The 17475-nt window shown below is 34.3% G+C and overlaps 3 protein-coding genes across 3 annotated transcripts; 2 read left to right on the forward strand and 1 right to left on the reverse strand.

Annotated features, from left to right (window-relative positions):
• The first annotated feature begins 3934 nt into the window (after positions 1-3934).
• LOC17874590 (inactive disease resistance protein RPS4) lies at positions 3935-11195 on the forward strand. The gene is made up of 5 exons (XM_006279902.2): positions 3935-4398; positions 7653-8787; positions 8880-9191; positions 9285-10190; positions 10272-11195. Exons 1-5 carry the CDS (start codon positions 3935-3937, stop codon positions 10929-10931), a joined length of 3477 nt encoding a protein of 1158 aa, XP_006279964.2. The 3' UTR covers positions 10932-11195.
• Positions 11196-12210: 1015 nt separating this feature from the next.
• LOC17875658 (ATP-dependent DNA helicase PIF1) lies at positions 12211-13877 on the reverse strand. The gene is made up of 2 exons (XM_006282094.2): positions 12899-13877; positions 12211-12791 (listed from the first exon to the last, which is right to left on the reverse strand). The coding sequence occupies exons 1-2, from the start codon at positions 13875-13877 to the stop codon at positions 12211-12213; spliced, it is 1560 nt and encodes a 519-aa protein (XP_006282156.2).
• Positions 13878-15429: 1552 nt separating this feature from the next.
• LOC17877373 (F-box protein At1g30790) lies at positions 15430-17353 on the forward strand. The gene is made up of 2 exons (XM_006280422.2): positions 15430-15540; positions 15956-17353. Exon 2 carries the CDS (start codon positions 15986-15988, stop codon positions 17297-17299), a length of 1314 nt encoding a protein of 437 aa, XP_006280484.1. The 5' UTR covers positions 15430-15540; positions 15956-15985; the 3' UTR covers positions 17300-17353.
• Positions 17354-17475: the final 122 nt, after the last annotated feature.

A 17475-nucleotide genomic window follows, 5' to 3' on the forward strand; every position in this document is an offset into this window, starting at 1 on the left:
AAGTATGTTCTTTTCGTTGTCACTAAGTGCATAATAGCTACTCTTGACTACTTCCACAATCTTTTCTGAAGGATCTGTCTTGAGCTTGAGGAACAAAGTCTCATTTTCATTCAGTTGCCCGAGTGATGACAGCTCTTCACCATATAATTGTAGAGCTAAAGGATTTCCATTTGCAAATTCGATCACCTTCGTGGAAAGCTCCGTAAGAAGATTCTTCCCTCTCACATCTTTTCCTAAGGCACCCCGAGAGAATAGTTGCTGAGCCTCATGCTTGTTTAATCCTTCAACTTTGTAAATTTGGTTGAGTCCACACTGAGAGAGGACTTGCTTATCTCTGGAGGTTACGATGATCAGGCTTTCGGGTTTAAACGAGACAAGCCCACTGAGAAAAGACTCTACATCTAGATTATTTTTCACATCATCAAGAACAAGAAGAACTCTTTGTTGAAGTGTTTGATTTGGAAGGTTCTTGAAATGTTCCTGCAGCAAACCGTAAAGTCCCTTCTTACGTAAGGTCTCGTGAAAGTTATATACGAAGCAAATAACTTCATAGTCACCAGACTTTTGGTCAAAGAGTGCTTGAGCAAGCTTAGTCTTGCCTATGCCTGGCATACCCCAAAACCCTATGCTTTTGACTCCCCGTTGTTGCTTTTTTATCAACTTTTCTACATCCGGCAGCATCCTTGAATAGATTCCAATGCGTTCGTTTGGAAAGATCTTCTTGTACAAATCTCTAGCAATATTTTCTGTAGATTCATAGTCACTACAAAAAACCGTATTGCGCATTTAGCAGGGGAATTGTCTTAAATATCATGAAAATAGTTTTTTTTTTTTTTAAAGTACCACTATAAGTTATATTTTTAAAAAATATCATTAATATACATTTTTCTAAAAATACCACAAAACTAAAACTACTATTTTAATATTCAAAATTAGATTCTAAATCTTAAACACTAAACTCTACCCCTAATAACTGTATCATAAATATAAATACTTAGCCCAAATGTTAAATCAACTTTGTATGTTTATCGTATTTTTGTAAAAATAAAATTTTTGGAGTATTTTTGGAAAAAAAGAAAAATTGTTATATTTTTGGAAGAAAAACTAAAATAATGGTATTTAAGTGAATTTTTCTACATTATATGTGGTATTAAAGGGAAGAAAGAAAGTAGAAAGTGTTTCTAACCTTTGACTAATGCTTGTTTCGTGGCCAGGTAAGCTTGTTATTTCGGCAAGAGCATTGCGCCATTGGCTTACTTGATCTGAAGTGCAGTGCTCCAAGAACGCCTGGCTGAAATTTCCCATCTGCTCTTGCACATATGATCTACTGAATCTATAAAAGATTGCAGTCACGATATGGCCTTCCTCGTGTCTCCGTTGGATAGTCTTTACGAATTCATCCAAAGATTCCTTGGAGGATACGTAGTTCTCAGAGAAAATCAATATAGACGCAATCGACATGTAGGATTGATCGTGTTTATCTGCTGTGACCACAGAAACGCCTTTACGCCCGAATGCGGCGGATAGATGGGGCACGAACGAGCACCTTAGTGTCTCCTCTGAGTTATCGAAGTTGATTTTGACCATGTTGCGAGCTTCCATGACTTGAAAATGTTTAAGTTTGCAATTGTTTCAAGCTAATATTGCTTTGTGCTAATGCTTTGTTTGTGGGTACAAGGGATGGTGGAAAAAAACACTCTTTAACATAGAGTACAACATGGTGATGTTAATAAATTTTTTTCTTTAAGAAATGTATTTCCCATTGTGGACTTGGTTCATGTATATTCATATTTCGTAATAAAACATTTTCTTACAAACGCATTTTGCATAATATATTAAATTTTTAACAGAAAAGAATAATATATGAATTGGTGGGTTTTAGATTTAACTCTTAAGACTTTATCTGTTTGAACAAGTCTTGCGGAAACTTCTAATTTTTATACCAACATTACAAAAAATATGATGAATAATGCCTGTGTTGCAAGTTGTGTTGTTGATCCAGCTTTCTTCGTAGTTTCTCGAATGCAAAGACGACCATATAAAGAAAACATTAGAAAGGGAATATGATAATGAATATACGAATTAACATCCGACTAAAGAAAACAAAAAAAACATAAACTAGTAGTCCTTTCCTTCTGGATTACGCAGGTTGTGTATATTTTTAATAAGTATGAGGTATCGTTGGCTAAGTCCTTTCCGTGGCGTGGAAACTGCCTTGAAATTGTAGTTATCATCAAGTAGTAGATAAGCCTTTTTTTTTTAAGGCTAGCTGCTTAAATATGATAGCTAGGAGGTACAAGTGACAACGTGGTTTCGTTTGTGTCACAACTGAACCAAATGAGAAATTTTAGTCATGTTTTCTTAGACATATACAAATACAAATTGCATTAGGCTAAAAATTATTATAAGAAGACTAGTAGGCATAGACAATACCAATTGTATTAGGGATAGATGTTGATTAGGATCGAAATATATTTCATCGATACCAAAGATAAAACTAGATAGGTTTTTGAACTTCTATCAATAAATTAAAAAATACGACCATAAATGTTTTGCAGTTTTTAATTAGCTTTTGGTTTTTGGTTTTTGACACTTTTCCCAATACCAATTGCATTAGGCTAAAAATTATTAAAAGAATATTAGTAGACATAGACAATACGGATTGTATTAGGGATAGATGTTGATTAGGATCGAAATATATTTCATCGATAGTAAAGATAAAACTAGATAGGTTTTTGAACTTCTATCTTGATGATTCAAGATAAATTAAAGATTACGACCATGAATATTTTGCAGTTTTTAATTGGTTTTTGGTTTTTGGGATGAACGGTAACTTTGAGTCCGATTGGTAACATACTCAAAGGTTGTTAAAAAAAAATTGTAAGCTGTAGCTGTAAGATTTTTACGAAATAGTGTAAAACTGTAAAAGAAAACGGTATTTAAAAGCTGTACAAAAAAAAAACAGAGAGTAAAAGCTTTTAATAAAGTTTTTGGTAACGCTTTTGTGATTGGTAAACACTAAAGTTGTATGGTTTGTGAAGCTCTGTTTATTGTCACCAATCAAAGCCTTTAAGTTATTGTATTTTAGTTTTTAGTTTTTGTTTTTTGGGTTAACTGTTTTCTAAGAAAAATGTCACCTTTCCTTTTTTTTAAGCCCACAAAATTAATTTGGTTTTGGATTCTACGAACAGATAAACAAAATCTCTTAAAAATCTGGTTTCCCAGTTCTTTTTTTTGTAAATCAATTTAATTCAGAATCATGGCTAAATAACTAGTTTTGCAAAATAAAAACCAAAGACTGGTTCAAAATCAGCATCTATTCACATAGGACGGGTATATCATCGGACATCGGTAAAACACATAGGAACATAGAATTGTTCTATATGACAACTCACGTAAAGTAACTTTATTAGAAGTCGAATGGAACTTAAAAATCATCAGAAGAGATTACGTTTGTTTATAACACTTGGTAAATTCGCTGTCTGTAATTAATGGACCTTCCCCGCTAGTATCTTGCGAAGAACTTAAGCCCCTTTCACAACGCTCTTGCCCATTACAATTGGTGTCTAGTGCGACCAAACCAAACCCAAATTGAATTATAAAATGTTTTGTTCGTAGAAAAGAAACATTTATCCATTTGCCACTGGTTTGTTTAAATGTAAAAGAATTAATTCTTCAAAACTCGGAATCTTCTTCCAAAGTTAACGAAAACACATGTTGGCCTTAAGAATATTTCAAGAATTAGGTCGTGGAACGAACTTATGTTACTTTGTTGTGAGGAGGGCACGAACATGTAACATGTTCTTGACTTGTCATGTTGTCCGCTACTACTTAACAAGAAAGAAACTATGGCAAAGTTCATTCTCTTACGTACACATTATTTCTCATAATTTATCACCAAACTATATCCAACAAAAATAAACCCTAAACAATAATGACGCCTACGACCGTTCAAGAACAACAGCTTCCGCTCCATCAAGTGTTTCTCAATTTCCGAGGATTTGACGGGCGCTACAGCTTCATCAGTCATCTGGAGGCTGCGTTGAAAACCGCTGAGATCAATGTGTTCATAGACACGAAAGAGGAAAGAGGAAAAGATCTAACCAGCCTTTTCCGTAGGATCGAGGAATCAAACATGGCATTAGTCGTGTTCTCGGAAAGTTACATGGAATCAGAATGGTGTTTGAAAGAGCTAGCTAAGATCAAAGAACGAGTGGATGATAACAAACTTGTGGCCATTCCCATTTTCTTTAAGGTTGAGCCAACTGAATTAGAAAACCTTCTTAATGTAGCCTGTCAGACACATGGAAATGTGCATGACACTCACATTTTGAACAAATGGAAGGAGGCATTGAAGTGTATGAAGTCAAGGATGGGATTGGAATTGAAGGGCAACAGGTATTGTGATTTAACTTAATTCCCTTCACATTAAGTGGATGATTGTTTAACCTATAACTCTAGATTATTTGCGGTAGGATTTGCCCAACCACTCACTCCTTAGATATGCTATGTTCTTTAATGAACATTCTTAATTTATGGAATCAGGGTTAAAGTAAAAGAAAGGTGGGATAAAACTTCAAAATCAAATATATGTGTATGTAGATTTTAACTATTCTCTAGTGTTTATTTTAAAAGGGCTATATTAATCTGTAGCTACAGATAATTGAAAAACAAATAAAATAACCGTATTTATCTTTTAATTAGTTCTCCCTCCTCTGACTTAATAATGCCAGAAGCACCCTCTATTAATACATACGCGCTAACAAAATAATATCAATAGTAGCAACAATTAGCATTGTTCTTTCGTCGTTGATAACACTATTTATCACAGATTAATCACATTATATCAAATATAAGTTATAAGTTGAACTCATACTTAGCGTGATATTCTACAATTGATAACGACTAATTTATACTTTAACATATTAGTTACACTGATAAATTAGTTACTACACTTACCTTATACATTATCATACTTTTTTTTGTCAACATTATCATACTTATTTATCATGAAAATTTAATTGATGTATCACCGTAATCAATAAGAAAATGATGATTTTGTGGTTATTTTGTTTATTATCAAGGTAAATAATCTTTTATCTGGATAAGTTTATAAGATATGTGGTAAAATTATATTTATCATGTTAAATTATTTATTATTTGAAAGAAGATATATATATATATAACAAAACAAGGGTAGAAGTGTAGAAACACAATTCTCTCTCTTGTTTATCTAATTTTAAAAAATACATAGTTAGATACTTAATTATATAGTCTTCCATGTATAAGTTTTAAATAGTTATACATGGACGACTATATAATTAAGTATCTAACTATATATTTTTAAATAGTTCTACATAGAAGATTATGCGCTTTTTAAGTAGCTTTAGGTTAAATATGAGAAGATTTGTTGTGTTTTTAGGTTAAATTATTAGACGATTTGTTGTTGTTTTAAATAGGGAAATACCATTAATGGTTTTAGGTTAAACGGTATTTCCCCATATAAAACAACAACAAATCTTTTCATAATTTAACTTAAAAACAACAAATCTTCTTAAATTTAACCTAAAACCACTTAAAAGGCGCATTCAATCAAACATTTCAAGTGATTTATGTTAAAATAACAAATCTTATGTTACCCAATTATTGTATGTGTTTTAAAAATTCTAATGAAATATATTGTTATTGAACTAATTAATTTGAAATCTACTTAAAATCCATGTTATTGAAACTATTTTAAGTGTTGGATTTTTAATGGCTTGAAGAAATTTTAGTGAATTTTCCTAGTTAAAAACACATAATTTAAAATCTAAAAATTTTAAGTGGAATATGAGAAGATTTTTTAATAAATGATAACAACTTCCCTAAATTATAAGGTTATCATATATATTTTACAATTAGTTATCAAATCATACACATTATAAGGTTGAACACACTCACTTCTGCGATAAATCATAACAAAATTTTCTAAAATCATCAAAATCATATTAGAGGGATCAAAACCAAGTTCAAATGAAATATGAATAATTTTTTTAATTGGTATACTAGCAATTAATTATTTTTAATATATGAATGAACTATTTATAATGGTATAGATATCTCACAATTTAAGTTTTTTTGTAAATATAATTATTAGTTTAATAATCAGAAAAATACGAAATGATTTTTTCCTAAAATGCCACAAACACAAAATTGATTTTCAAGTATGTAAATATTTTAATTTTGAATTTTTTGTTGTCATCTATAATTAATTATAAATTTTAAATTGTTCAGAAACATGAGAAAGCCGAACATAAACTCATAAACAGAGCACAACACTTGTAAATGAAACAAGGAGATTAAACTTCAGGGAGAAATTAAATTGATTCAAACTATTCTTCTTCAATCCGAGTATGTAACAAAGCAGGGTCTCCAATAGAGAGTTAAGATCTATCTGGAATTGCCATTTCTTGTTACACTTTTAGCAATGTTTCTTGATATCGAGTTTACCTTTCACGTAAGGTTAGAGGAAACTTTACAAACATTTTTAAGTTCAGGATAATTATTTGATATTAGAGAAATTTTGACCAAGCCCTTTCTTTAATGCACTTTCCTTAATACTGTTTTGCAAAAATATTATTTTTTGTCATTTTTATTTTTACCCTCTTTTACATAATCACAATATTTTAAATTAATTTTTATTTTTTTTTAGGTTTAAGTTCTCTATTTTATATTTAGGTATAGTTTCGAAGGTGTGGTCCAGTATTTGAAGTTTTGGGTTTTAAAAGTAATCATTTTATATATAGAAAAGTGGTATTATTGAAAATAGACAACACATATTTTTGCCAAAAAAAAAACTCAAAAAGGATATTTTTGAAAAAGTACTAAAAAGGGTATTTTTTGCAAGTTTTAGTATATATTTAAAATATAATTTTTAGCGACATGATTTAGTGCTTAGAATTTATGATTTAGATTTAAAATTGACAATAGTTTTATAATATTTTGTAAAAACATATTTTGATATATTTAGAAATTTATTGAATGTGTGCTATTTTTATCCATAAAACATAATTTGGTGCTATTTAAAGTTATTTCTTAAAAATTAATAATATTTATGTAGACAACCTCATTTTAGCGGTAATTATTAGAAATTTCACTAAATTTAATGGATTTATTATATTGTCGTTACTCTTTTTTTATTATTTTTTTTATTTTATTTAATTTATTTTTAGTTTTGACATCAAAATTTTCGTTACTCTTTATTTTATTTTTTTTAGTTTTAACATCAAAATTGTCGTTATTCTTTAGATTGAACGGATTTATGTATTTATTTAGTATGGTTTGAGGATATACGATGCTGACTGGACAATATTTGGGAAAAATGTCATTTAAATCATGAACTTTCAAATTTTAGCCATTTAAATCACGAACTTTCTATATGGCCATTAAACATGAATTTTTGGTGGACTTAGTTTTTAAACAGTTTGACTTTAATTTTGGTTTGGTTAACTTGGTCCGGTGATGTTTGGTTTAATAAGTCCGTTGAAATCTCGATTCATGTCCTGCCTGTCTCACCGATCCCTAAACCCCCAATTTTAGTGAAGATTAATCTGATTGAATTCGATTCGGTATCATACTCTCGTTTGATTTTGATCTCTATATTATTATGGCAGTTCTGAGCATGTCTTCACCGAGAAAATCGTCGAGGAAGTCAAGAAAACCCTCCTTACCGCTCCATCTTTGGAAGGTGAAAAGCCTGAAGTGGCTAATCCCTCTGGAATCGAGTATCGGGTCAAGCAAGTCGAGGAAAAGCTTGATTTTGATCGCTGCGACGAAACTCGAATCGTTGGAATCGTTGGGATGCCTGGGATCGGAAAAACCACTCTGGCCACGGAGCTTTTCAACAGGTATAAATACAAGTTCTGTCGTTGCGTGAATTTTCTGAAGATCGGCGACAAATGGAGTAAGTTTGGCGCTGATCGTCTGAGGAAGATGTTCCTTGAAGCTTTACTACAGGTCACAAACATAAGTGATGATGATGATGATGATGATGATGCTACACATGGTTGTTTAGAGAGTAAGCTGCTTTCGAATAAAGTCTTTGTTGTTCTTGATGATGTGACTAGGGCAAGACAATTACAAGTTCTTCTTGGTAACCGAAACTGGATTAAGGAAGGAAGCAGGATTGTTATTACAACCCGTGATAGGACACTCATCACTGAGTTAGATCCAAATCCTTACGTGGTTCCAAGATTGAATCTTGGAGACGGGTTGAGTTACTTCAGCTTTTATGCCTTTGAAGCTCGCGACTGCACTCACGAGGATGAAATTTTCAAGCAAATGTCTAGAGAGTTTGTGGATTACGCTAGAGGCAATCCATTGGCTCTTAGAATGTTGGGTAAGGATCTACGTTGGAAAGGTGAGGCTCAATGGAAAGCGTGGCTTGATACATCGGCGAAATGCCCCCACAAAATCATTCAAAACCTGTTGACGAGTAGTTATAATCAACTTAGTGAAAAAGAGAAAGATGTGTTCCTTGACATAGCATGTTTCTTCAGATCAGAGGATGAGTATTATGCTAGAAGCTTATTGGATTCTGGCGATTGTGAGTCCTTTCAAGCTGTGAGGGAGATAACGGATCTTTCCCACAAGTTCTTAATTAGTATCTCCGGTGGATGCGTAGAGATGCCCGATTTACTACATACATTCGCCATGGAACTTTGTTCATCATCATCTTGCGGGGTTAATCAGGAGAAACGTAGGCTGTGGAATTGGAATTACATTATCGCTGCGCTGCATGGCAAAATGGTGAGACTAATTAAATAGTTAAAGCTTTCAATGTTCTTGTGGTATCACTGTTATAAGGGAGTCTTAGTTTTTTCTTTAAACTTCTTTTTCAGGAAACCCAATCTGTGAGAGGTATTTCGCTAGACATGTCTAAAGTAACAAAAATGTCTTTAGAGAGTTCGGTCTTTACCAACATGTGCAATCTCCGCTACCTTAAACTCTACAGTTCTACTTGTCCACTGGAATGTGAAGGCGACTGCAAATTAAACTTCCCTGATGGACTTTCATTTCCATTGGAAGAGGTTCGATATCTCGACTGGCTAAAATTCCCGTTGAAGGAACTTCCATCAGACTTCTCCCCGAAGAATCTTGTTGATCTCAGGCTGCCTTACAGCAAGATTAAACAAGTCTGGAAAGTTTCCAAGGTTAGTATAGATATGGCTGGTTCCTTTTTCGTGTTATAAGTATAACTTTGTAGATTACTGAATGGTTGTGGGAATTCTATGTGGTTTTAATAGGAGACACCGAAACTGAAGTGGGTCGATCTTAACAACTCGAGAATGTTGCAGAAATTGTCAGGGTTTTCAAAGGCTCCAAACCTTTTGAGATTGAATCTTGAAGGTTGCACAAGTCTAGAATGTTTGTCTGAAGAGATGAAAACAATGGAAAGTCTTGTTTTCTTAAACCTAAGAGGATGCACAAGTCTTCGGTCTCTACCGGAGATGAATCTGAGGTCATTGACGACTCTCATCCTCAGTGGCTGTTTTAACCTTCGTGAATTTCGGCTAATTTCCGAAAATATAGAATCTCTGTATTTAGATGGAACTGCAATAATGGATCTCCCAACAGACATTGTGAAGCTTCAGAGACTTATCTTATTGAATCTGAAAGAGTGCAGAAGGCTGGAGAATATTCCAGAATGTATCGGAAAACTTAAAGCTGTTCAAGAACTGATTCTCTCTGGCTGCTCAAATCTCAAGAGTTTTCCTAATCTTGAAGACACAATGGAAAATTTCCGTGTTTTACTACTTGATGGAACTTCAGTACTTGAGATGCCAAAGATAATTAGTCGTAGTAACAGCCTATCGTATCTGCGGCGTCTATCTTTCAGAGGAAATGATGTGATCAGCAGCTTAGGATCTGACATCAGTCAACTGTATCATCTAAAATGGCTGGACTTGAAGTATTGCAAGAAACTCAGGTCTCTTTCAACACTTCCACCGAATCTCCAGTGCTTAGATGCACACGATTGTATCTCTCTACAAACAGTCACAAGTCCTTTAGCCTTTCTTATGCCAACAGAAGATACTCACTCCATGTTCATCTTCACTAACTGTTGCAAACTCAATGAAGCTGCAAAGAATGACATTGCATCCCACATTCTTACAAAATGCCGATTGATCTCAGATGATCACCATAACGAGGTAACTACTCTTTCATGTCAAGTCTCAAGTCCATAATTATCTGTCAAGATCTTAAGTTTCTGATTTTTCTTTTCCTTGCAGAGTTTTGTCTTTCGAGCTCTGATCGGGACTTGCTATCCTGGATATGAAGTACCTCCCTGGTTCAGTCATCAAGCCTTTAGCTCAGTGTTAGAACCAAAGCTACCTCCACATTGGTGCGACAGTAAGTTTCGTGGGCTAGCTCTTTGTGCCATTGTCTCGTTTAGTGGCTACAGAGATAAAAAAAACCTTCTTCTGGTTAAGTGCACATGTGAGTTTGAAAACTTAGATGCATCATGTAGCCAGTTTAGTGTTCCTGTTGGAGGTTGGTTCGAACAAGGAAATGAGCCGCGTACGGTTGAGTCAGACCATGTCTTTATCGGCTACATTAGTTGGTTGAACATCAAGAAAAGACAAGAAGAGAAGTACAAGAGCGGATGTGTTCCTACGAAAGCTAATCTTACATTCTCTGTGACGGATGAAACTGGTGAAGTGATTGCACAATGTAAAATTGAGAAGTGTGGGTTCGGTTTGGTGTATGAACCTGAGGATGAAGTTAGTAAAGTTGTTTCTTTGGCGGCGGCTAGAACGAGGATGAATGGTGAGAGTAGACAAAGCGAAGAAAGCATTCTCACATCTTCAGAATGTGATTATCCAGCTGAAAGTCCAACGACAGCTAATTCGACAAATCTGAATGGATCGTTTGGTGAGGCCCGAGGGTAATCCTTTAGAGCTCACATGATGGTTTAAAGCTTGTGGAAACACAAATTCGTTTGTGATTATAATAATCAGGTAGTTTGATTAAGCACTCATCTTATGTTTCATTTTCTACAACATACGGATGACTATCAAGAGAAGATTTGAACTTGAAGGAGTTTAGGTGTCTACTTTTCACAATTGAGTCCATGGTTTTTTATTAGTTTTCTAATTAAGGTCTTGTTCTTCCGTATAAGGTTATATACCTGATAATGTAATGTATTGTTTTAAAAAAAGAAATCTAAACCATATTAAAAAGGTGAAATCAAATTATCATGTTCATTTATTTTTCCTCTCTCGTTTCTTCTTTAAATTCATTTGACCTTATCACTCTTTCTTGCTATAATCTTGTTTGTAGCGGTTCAATCAGCAACTTAGCTCATTATGTCAAAAGTTTTCACTTAAATGCTTTTCAGTAGTTTCATGAACTTGAAGCATTGCCAAACTGCAACTCCCTGTTTTCACTTGCTCCCTGCATCATATTAAAACATTTTGTGATTTATAAGGGACCAGACCAATCAAAACAAAATAACATTCCAAAGAATAGTAGCAAACATACCACTTACGCGCATCAGTCACAAAATTATTCTGTGAGCCGGGTCCAGTAGCAACATTTCACCACGCCATGAAATAGATACAGACATTGAACTTGGAGATTTAGAGGTAAGAATTCTATATTTTATTCTGTTTTGGTTGATTAGTCTTAATATGTAGTCTTTATATGGTTTTTGTTGACTGTCAACATTACTGTTTCAGATTACTTCGCTCAAGCTTCCACTAACGACTATTTGCAGAATGAAAGTTATAATGAATCGAGGTAGCATAATCGGGTGTGTATTGCCTTAGCTACTCGATCCAGAGCAGGTTAGAACCTTTACAATTCCCTCGTTTTGGAATAAACCTGCTGGTGTTATCATAATCTAAAAATCCACAAAATACAGGTCATATAATGTGAAGTGAAGAATCCAAAATATGGGTTTTTTTAATTATACTATTATGAAGACGCAGTTAAAGTGATATTACTAATTAAAAAAGACAGAGACAATGTTTGCTCTCGAAAGTATATAACTTGATAATTGGGAGATACTGAAAAACATAAGTGGATTGCAGATTCTTCCTTTTCTTTGACCTGCAATACAAAAAACGAACTATGTAATATATATCTAAGAGAAAATATTGGTTAGAACTCCAATATGTGTAGAGTTTAAATCGATACCTTGCTGAAATGACTTCGATGCCTACTATATCAATTTCGAAGGTTCTGGAAAACTTCTTTAAAAACAACATTCATTGTTTCTTTCTGTGATTGTCCTTCTTTATCGACTATGAGAATTTTCAAACCCTTCTTTGATGTCACCCTTGACAATGCTACATAAAGTTGCCCGTGAGAGAAAACTGGTCTAGGTAGAAATAAACCAACCTCTTGAAGTGACTGTACTTGACTCTTGTTTATAGTCATTGCAAAAGCGATAGACAATGGAAACTGTCTTCTCCTTATCCTGAATGGCAATTTTGTATCGGACGGTTTGATAAGAACCTTCGGAATCAAAACTTTGTGCCCAACTCTATCACCAGTAATCACACTCGCCTCTAGAACATTATGACCCATCTGGGTAATCTTCAATCTTGTACCGTTGCACAAACCAGCTTTTGGATCTATATTCCTTAGAAGCATAACAGGTGCACCAACCTTAAGACGTAGAGAGTGATTTGGCAAGCCCGAAAGCCTTATACTATTAAGAAAATCTTGAGTGAAAACTGGGTTGTTCAATGACTCGCTATCTTGGGGATCAATACTATCCGCACTTAAGTACACCATTTCTTCACCTGCTCGAAATAATTGTTAAATAGAGTATCACATCATTAGAGATTAATAACATAAAGTATCAAAGTTAGTTGTATGTAAAGATAATCCGTGAATTATCAAAGTTTACCTTGTAACTTCTCCAGCAAACGTTCGTTTATGGTATTGACATCGTTATTTGTTGGGCATAAGATTGCTCTTGATTGGAAGAACTTTGGTTCAGCTCTCTTGTGCAACATCTCTAAATCACCATAAACTGCTCTGCTAATAGCTTCAATTGGATCATTACTGTTTTCTATTAAGAACTCCTCGGGAATATCAATCAAAGCCTCTCCATCATTCGGTTCAGCAACTTTTCCTTCACCAACAGCTAATATCCAATCTGAAAACGCTTTAATATCGCGGGCAGCACTTTCAGACAAATCCTCTGACATTAAACGCATGTTCTTTGTTAAGGTTAGGACCTTAATGTGTTCCCAGAGATAAGATGAATTTAGTGCTGCAAGCACTATTTGAGCCCTTCCTGCACCACTGATAACAGGTAATACCTGTCTAAAATCACCCCCAAATACAACAACCTTTCCACCAAACGGCTTATTATCAGTATTCTTCATAATATCTGATAAGCTCCTATCCAGATTTTCAAAACAATACCTGCTCATCATTGGTGCTTCATCCCATATAATTAGAGATGTTTCTTTCAGCATATTAGCAAGATCAGACTCAGGACTGATATTACACATTGTAAAATCATCAGGATTTATAGGGATACCAAACCTGGAATGAGCAGTCCTTCCTCCATCCAACAACAAAGATGCAATCCCGCTAGAAGCAACATTAATAGCAATCAATCCCCTATACCTCACAGCAGCAGATAATGTTTTCCACAGAAATGTCTTCCCTGTACCTCCAAACCCATAAACAAAAAACACTCCTCCACAATCTTTTAAAACAGCTGTAATGATCTCATCATAGATTGCTCTCTGTTCATCAGTCATCTTCCCTATCCACTCATCATGCTTCTCTCTCAAAGCATCACGGGGGTAGTTTCTCTCTTCGGTGCTTAAACGGTTAGAAAGATCAATACCTATATTTGTTGGCTTAGGCATTTCTTTGAAGGTTTTTAGAGACCCACCATTGCGTAACAACACCTCTTCAATTTCCTCAAGTGTATAATTTTGTTTTTCTGCATCTGTTAAGATCAAATCTGCGATAACAGAAATTATATTAGTGGTTCCATCCAAGAATGAAAGGTTATATAAATTTAAGGTTATATTTTATGTAAATTAATAGCATGGTTTTTAAAAATGTACCTGGATTATTATGTTGTTCTTGTTTCTTCCGCTCTATGTCTTCGATATATGTATAAATATAAATATAACCACGCCATGAAATAGATACAGACATTGATACCTTATTCATCTTCCTACTGGACCATTTATATATATATGTATAAATATAAATTATTATATAATATATATAATATGTGTATTTATAGATTTGGGTATATATCTGATAGGCCTATTATTCAAATTATTATATTTTGGCTCGTTGGGTTTTTTTTGTTAAATGTTGTTTTTAAGTAAATAAAACTTTCCTAGAGTAATCATCATTAAAAATAAAATGTGAGGATTCTTTGGACGGTGGTTACATTTTCTTCTTATTTTGAAAACATGTCAAATAAAAACCTATAATATTTCATATTTTGCACTTTATATTTATATACTATATGTTTTTAGTTTTAAAAAAAAAATTAGATGGGTCGAAGTGAAGCGAAGCAAGTAATTCGCAAATATTACGAAAAATATTCGAATATTCGAAGTTCCGAATACTCAAAAATTTACGAATCGAAGCAAATAGCAAAATCAACTATTCGGTCGAGGCAAAACAAATAACAAATATCACAAATTTTCCGAATATTCGCTTCGTGCCCGGGGCTAGATCTGTGTAGTCTCTAATGATGAGCTACGATTCGGTAGCCGTTTCTAGACGCTGTTTTCTTTATTACCTCGGTTAACAGTTTGCCTTCATTAACGCTGTTGTATGTTGGAAAATAGACATAGAGATTTGTCATCGCATGTTGTAAAGAATTATGGTAAAGAATCATGTTGTATAGAGATTTGATATTTAATAAATTGATTCATTATGGTGGCTGATTTTCGACGTATTAATTGCAGGAAAAAACGACACATAACGTGTGGGCACAAAGACTTAAAAATTGTGTGGTCGATTTTTAAAAGTTAGTCTTTAATGTATAGTAAGCCCAATATAAACGAAAGCCCATCCATCTAATTGACTCCTCCAAATTGGCGAGGATCCAATTATGTATTTACCGTTGTTATAAGGGACGCGCGGACCCTTCATGGATATAAAATTTATTATAATTAGTTTACGATTTTAACCCTGTCGATTTAGAAAAAAGCTCTCTTTCATAACAAATTGAAGGGCAAATTTCGGAATTTTTTGACAAAATTTTCTGATTTTCAATTTTGTACTACTCTTTTAATATTAAGAAGATATTGGTGGAGAAAAAAAAAACAAAAAAGTTTATTATATGTTTTTTTTTTAGTTTTTACAAACAAAAACATAAAAGTAATCGTAAAAGGAAAATAATATATCGACCAGAATTCACAATTATAGTTTTATAAGAGGGAATTTTACTCTATCCTCTTTCTTCTTCCTCTTTCGTGTGTAGAAATTTCACAACCTTTGGAACAATTATAACTCTTCGTCTTTGCAACTGGAGAAGTATCTATACTCATCGCAGGTAAGGTAAAGTATCTAAATTTTCTGTCGGTTGTTCGATTACTGCGTTGATTTTGAATTGTTTTTTGGATTTGGGGTTTTTCTTCCTACCGTGAAATCAAGGGAAGTTTCAATTTTGCTGAGAAATCAAGTGAAGTTTCAATCTTTCGGTTGATAGCTCTACTACAAACCCTTTGGATCTGAAGTTATTTCATTTCGGGATTCACCTGGGCCTGAATGTATTTAATCAGGTTGTCCGATGTGTTTCGGAATAGGATTTCCATAAGCTTGTTTCGGTGATTTGCAATTCGCTAATGTTTATCGTTCTGCTTTGACTCTCCTTTAGCCTATGTGCTTATGTTTCCTTAGATGCCATGTCATATCCACCGCACGAATAACCTGTTGTAAAGTGATGCACATTTTGGTTCTCTGCTCTTGCTAGGTTTGGATATTTCCCTCCAGAAATATACTTATGGCTGGAGAATGTTCGTCCAGTGAGAGTGGAGTTTCATCACACGCAAGCAGTTCTCATGAACAGCAAGACAAGGTTGGCATGCGAGGTAGTAGCTTAATCAGCAGCGTAGCTCATCATATCCCTCTTGATCTAACGATTGAGATTCTGACGAGATTGCCGGCTAGATCTCTTAAGAGGTTCCAATGTGTATCCAAGGAATGGATATCCGTGATCCGAAACCGAGTATTCATTGATTCCTTCTGCTCAGTCTCCCGAACTCGGTCACGGTTTCTGGTCGCTGTTCGTATTGCTGAGAACCGTGTAATCCTCTTATCTACAGCACCCAATGAAACAGAGTTACCATCACCCAATGAAACAGAGTTACGCTGTTGCCAGCTGAACCCTATTCTTTATTCTTCTTTGCATACCTATCTTGAAATGACATTGCCTGGTTTGCCTGTGGACCTTGTTCATTGCTCTTCCATCCATGGATTGTTTTGTTTGTCACATCCTTCAGATCCAGGTCGATTCACAATATGTAACCCTAGCACCAGACAAGTCATAACATTACCGAATATCAAAGCTTCTAGTGGTAGAAGAAGAGAGAACATATCTATGTTCTTGGGATATGATCCTGTTGCTAATGAATACAAAGCATTTTGTAGCACGACTTGGCATGGTGAACCTTTTCAAGAGCACAAGGTTTTAACAATTGGAGGAGGAAAGCTTTCTTGGAGAAGCATCAAAGGTAGAATAACCCCTCGTTATACTGTTGTAACAAATGGAATATGCATCAATGGGATGTTGTTCTACGGTGTGTTGACTAACCGACAAATAGAGAAGAGATCATTGTGGATTATTCGATTTAACCTTAGAGGTGAGTGCATAGGTTCTATCAGCACATATCCGCAGGTCACGAAACATGGATCATTGATAAACTACAATGGGAAGTTAGCCGCGGCTAGTCCCTTGCCAGGTGGTCCTCTCGGTAGTTTTGAATTGTGGGTTCTAGATGACTTCGACAACAAACGCCGATGGCTAAGGACGCAACTAAATGTCTACCCTTTGCTGTTGCGTTTGTCCGGGAATATTGAGTTAAAAGTCTTAGGCATGAACAAGAGAAACGAAGTCGTTTTAGTTCCGCTAAAGTTTCCTCCCAAGCACGAGCCATTGTACATTTACTACAACAACAAAGGAAGAGAGGATCACTTAGTCAGAAGAGTTGAACTTAGAGGATTTGAAGAGTTTGGGTGCAATCATACAAGTGAAGAGAAATGTGTTTGTCAGGTCCTCTTCTCACCGGAACACTTTGAAAGTCTCATGTCTTTATAATTTGTTTTAGTTTTGATTTTCTTTAATTTAAGTTTGTGTTTCTATCTTTTTTTTTTTTTTTTTAACTACAGTACATTGTTTATTTTAAATCCCTGATTTTTCAATTTGTTCATTTGTTTGTTTGTTAAGGTGTGTCAAATCCTTCTACAACTTAAGTTAATATTGTGAATTTGAGA

Source organism: Capsella rubella, unplaced genomic scaffold (genome assembly GCF_000375325.1).
Source record: "Capsella rubella cultivar Monte Gargano unplaced genomic scaffold, Caprub1_0 scaffold_8, whole genome shotgun sequence".
Taxonomy (NCBI): domain Eukaryota; kingdom Viridiplantae; phylum Streptophyta; class Magnoliopsida; order Brassicales; family Brassicaceae; genus Capsella; species Capsella rubella.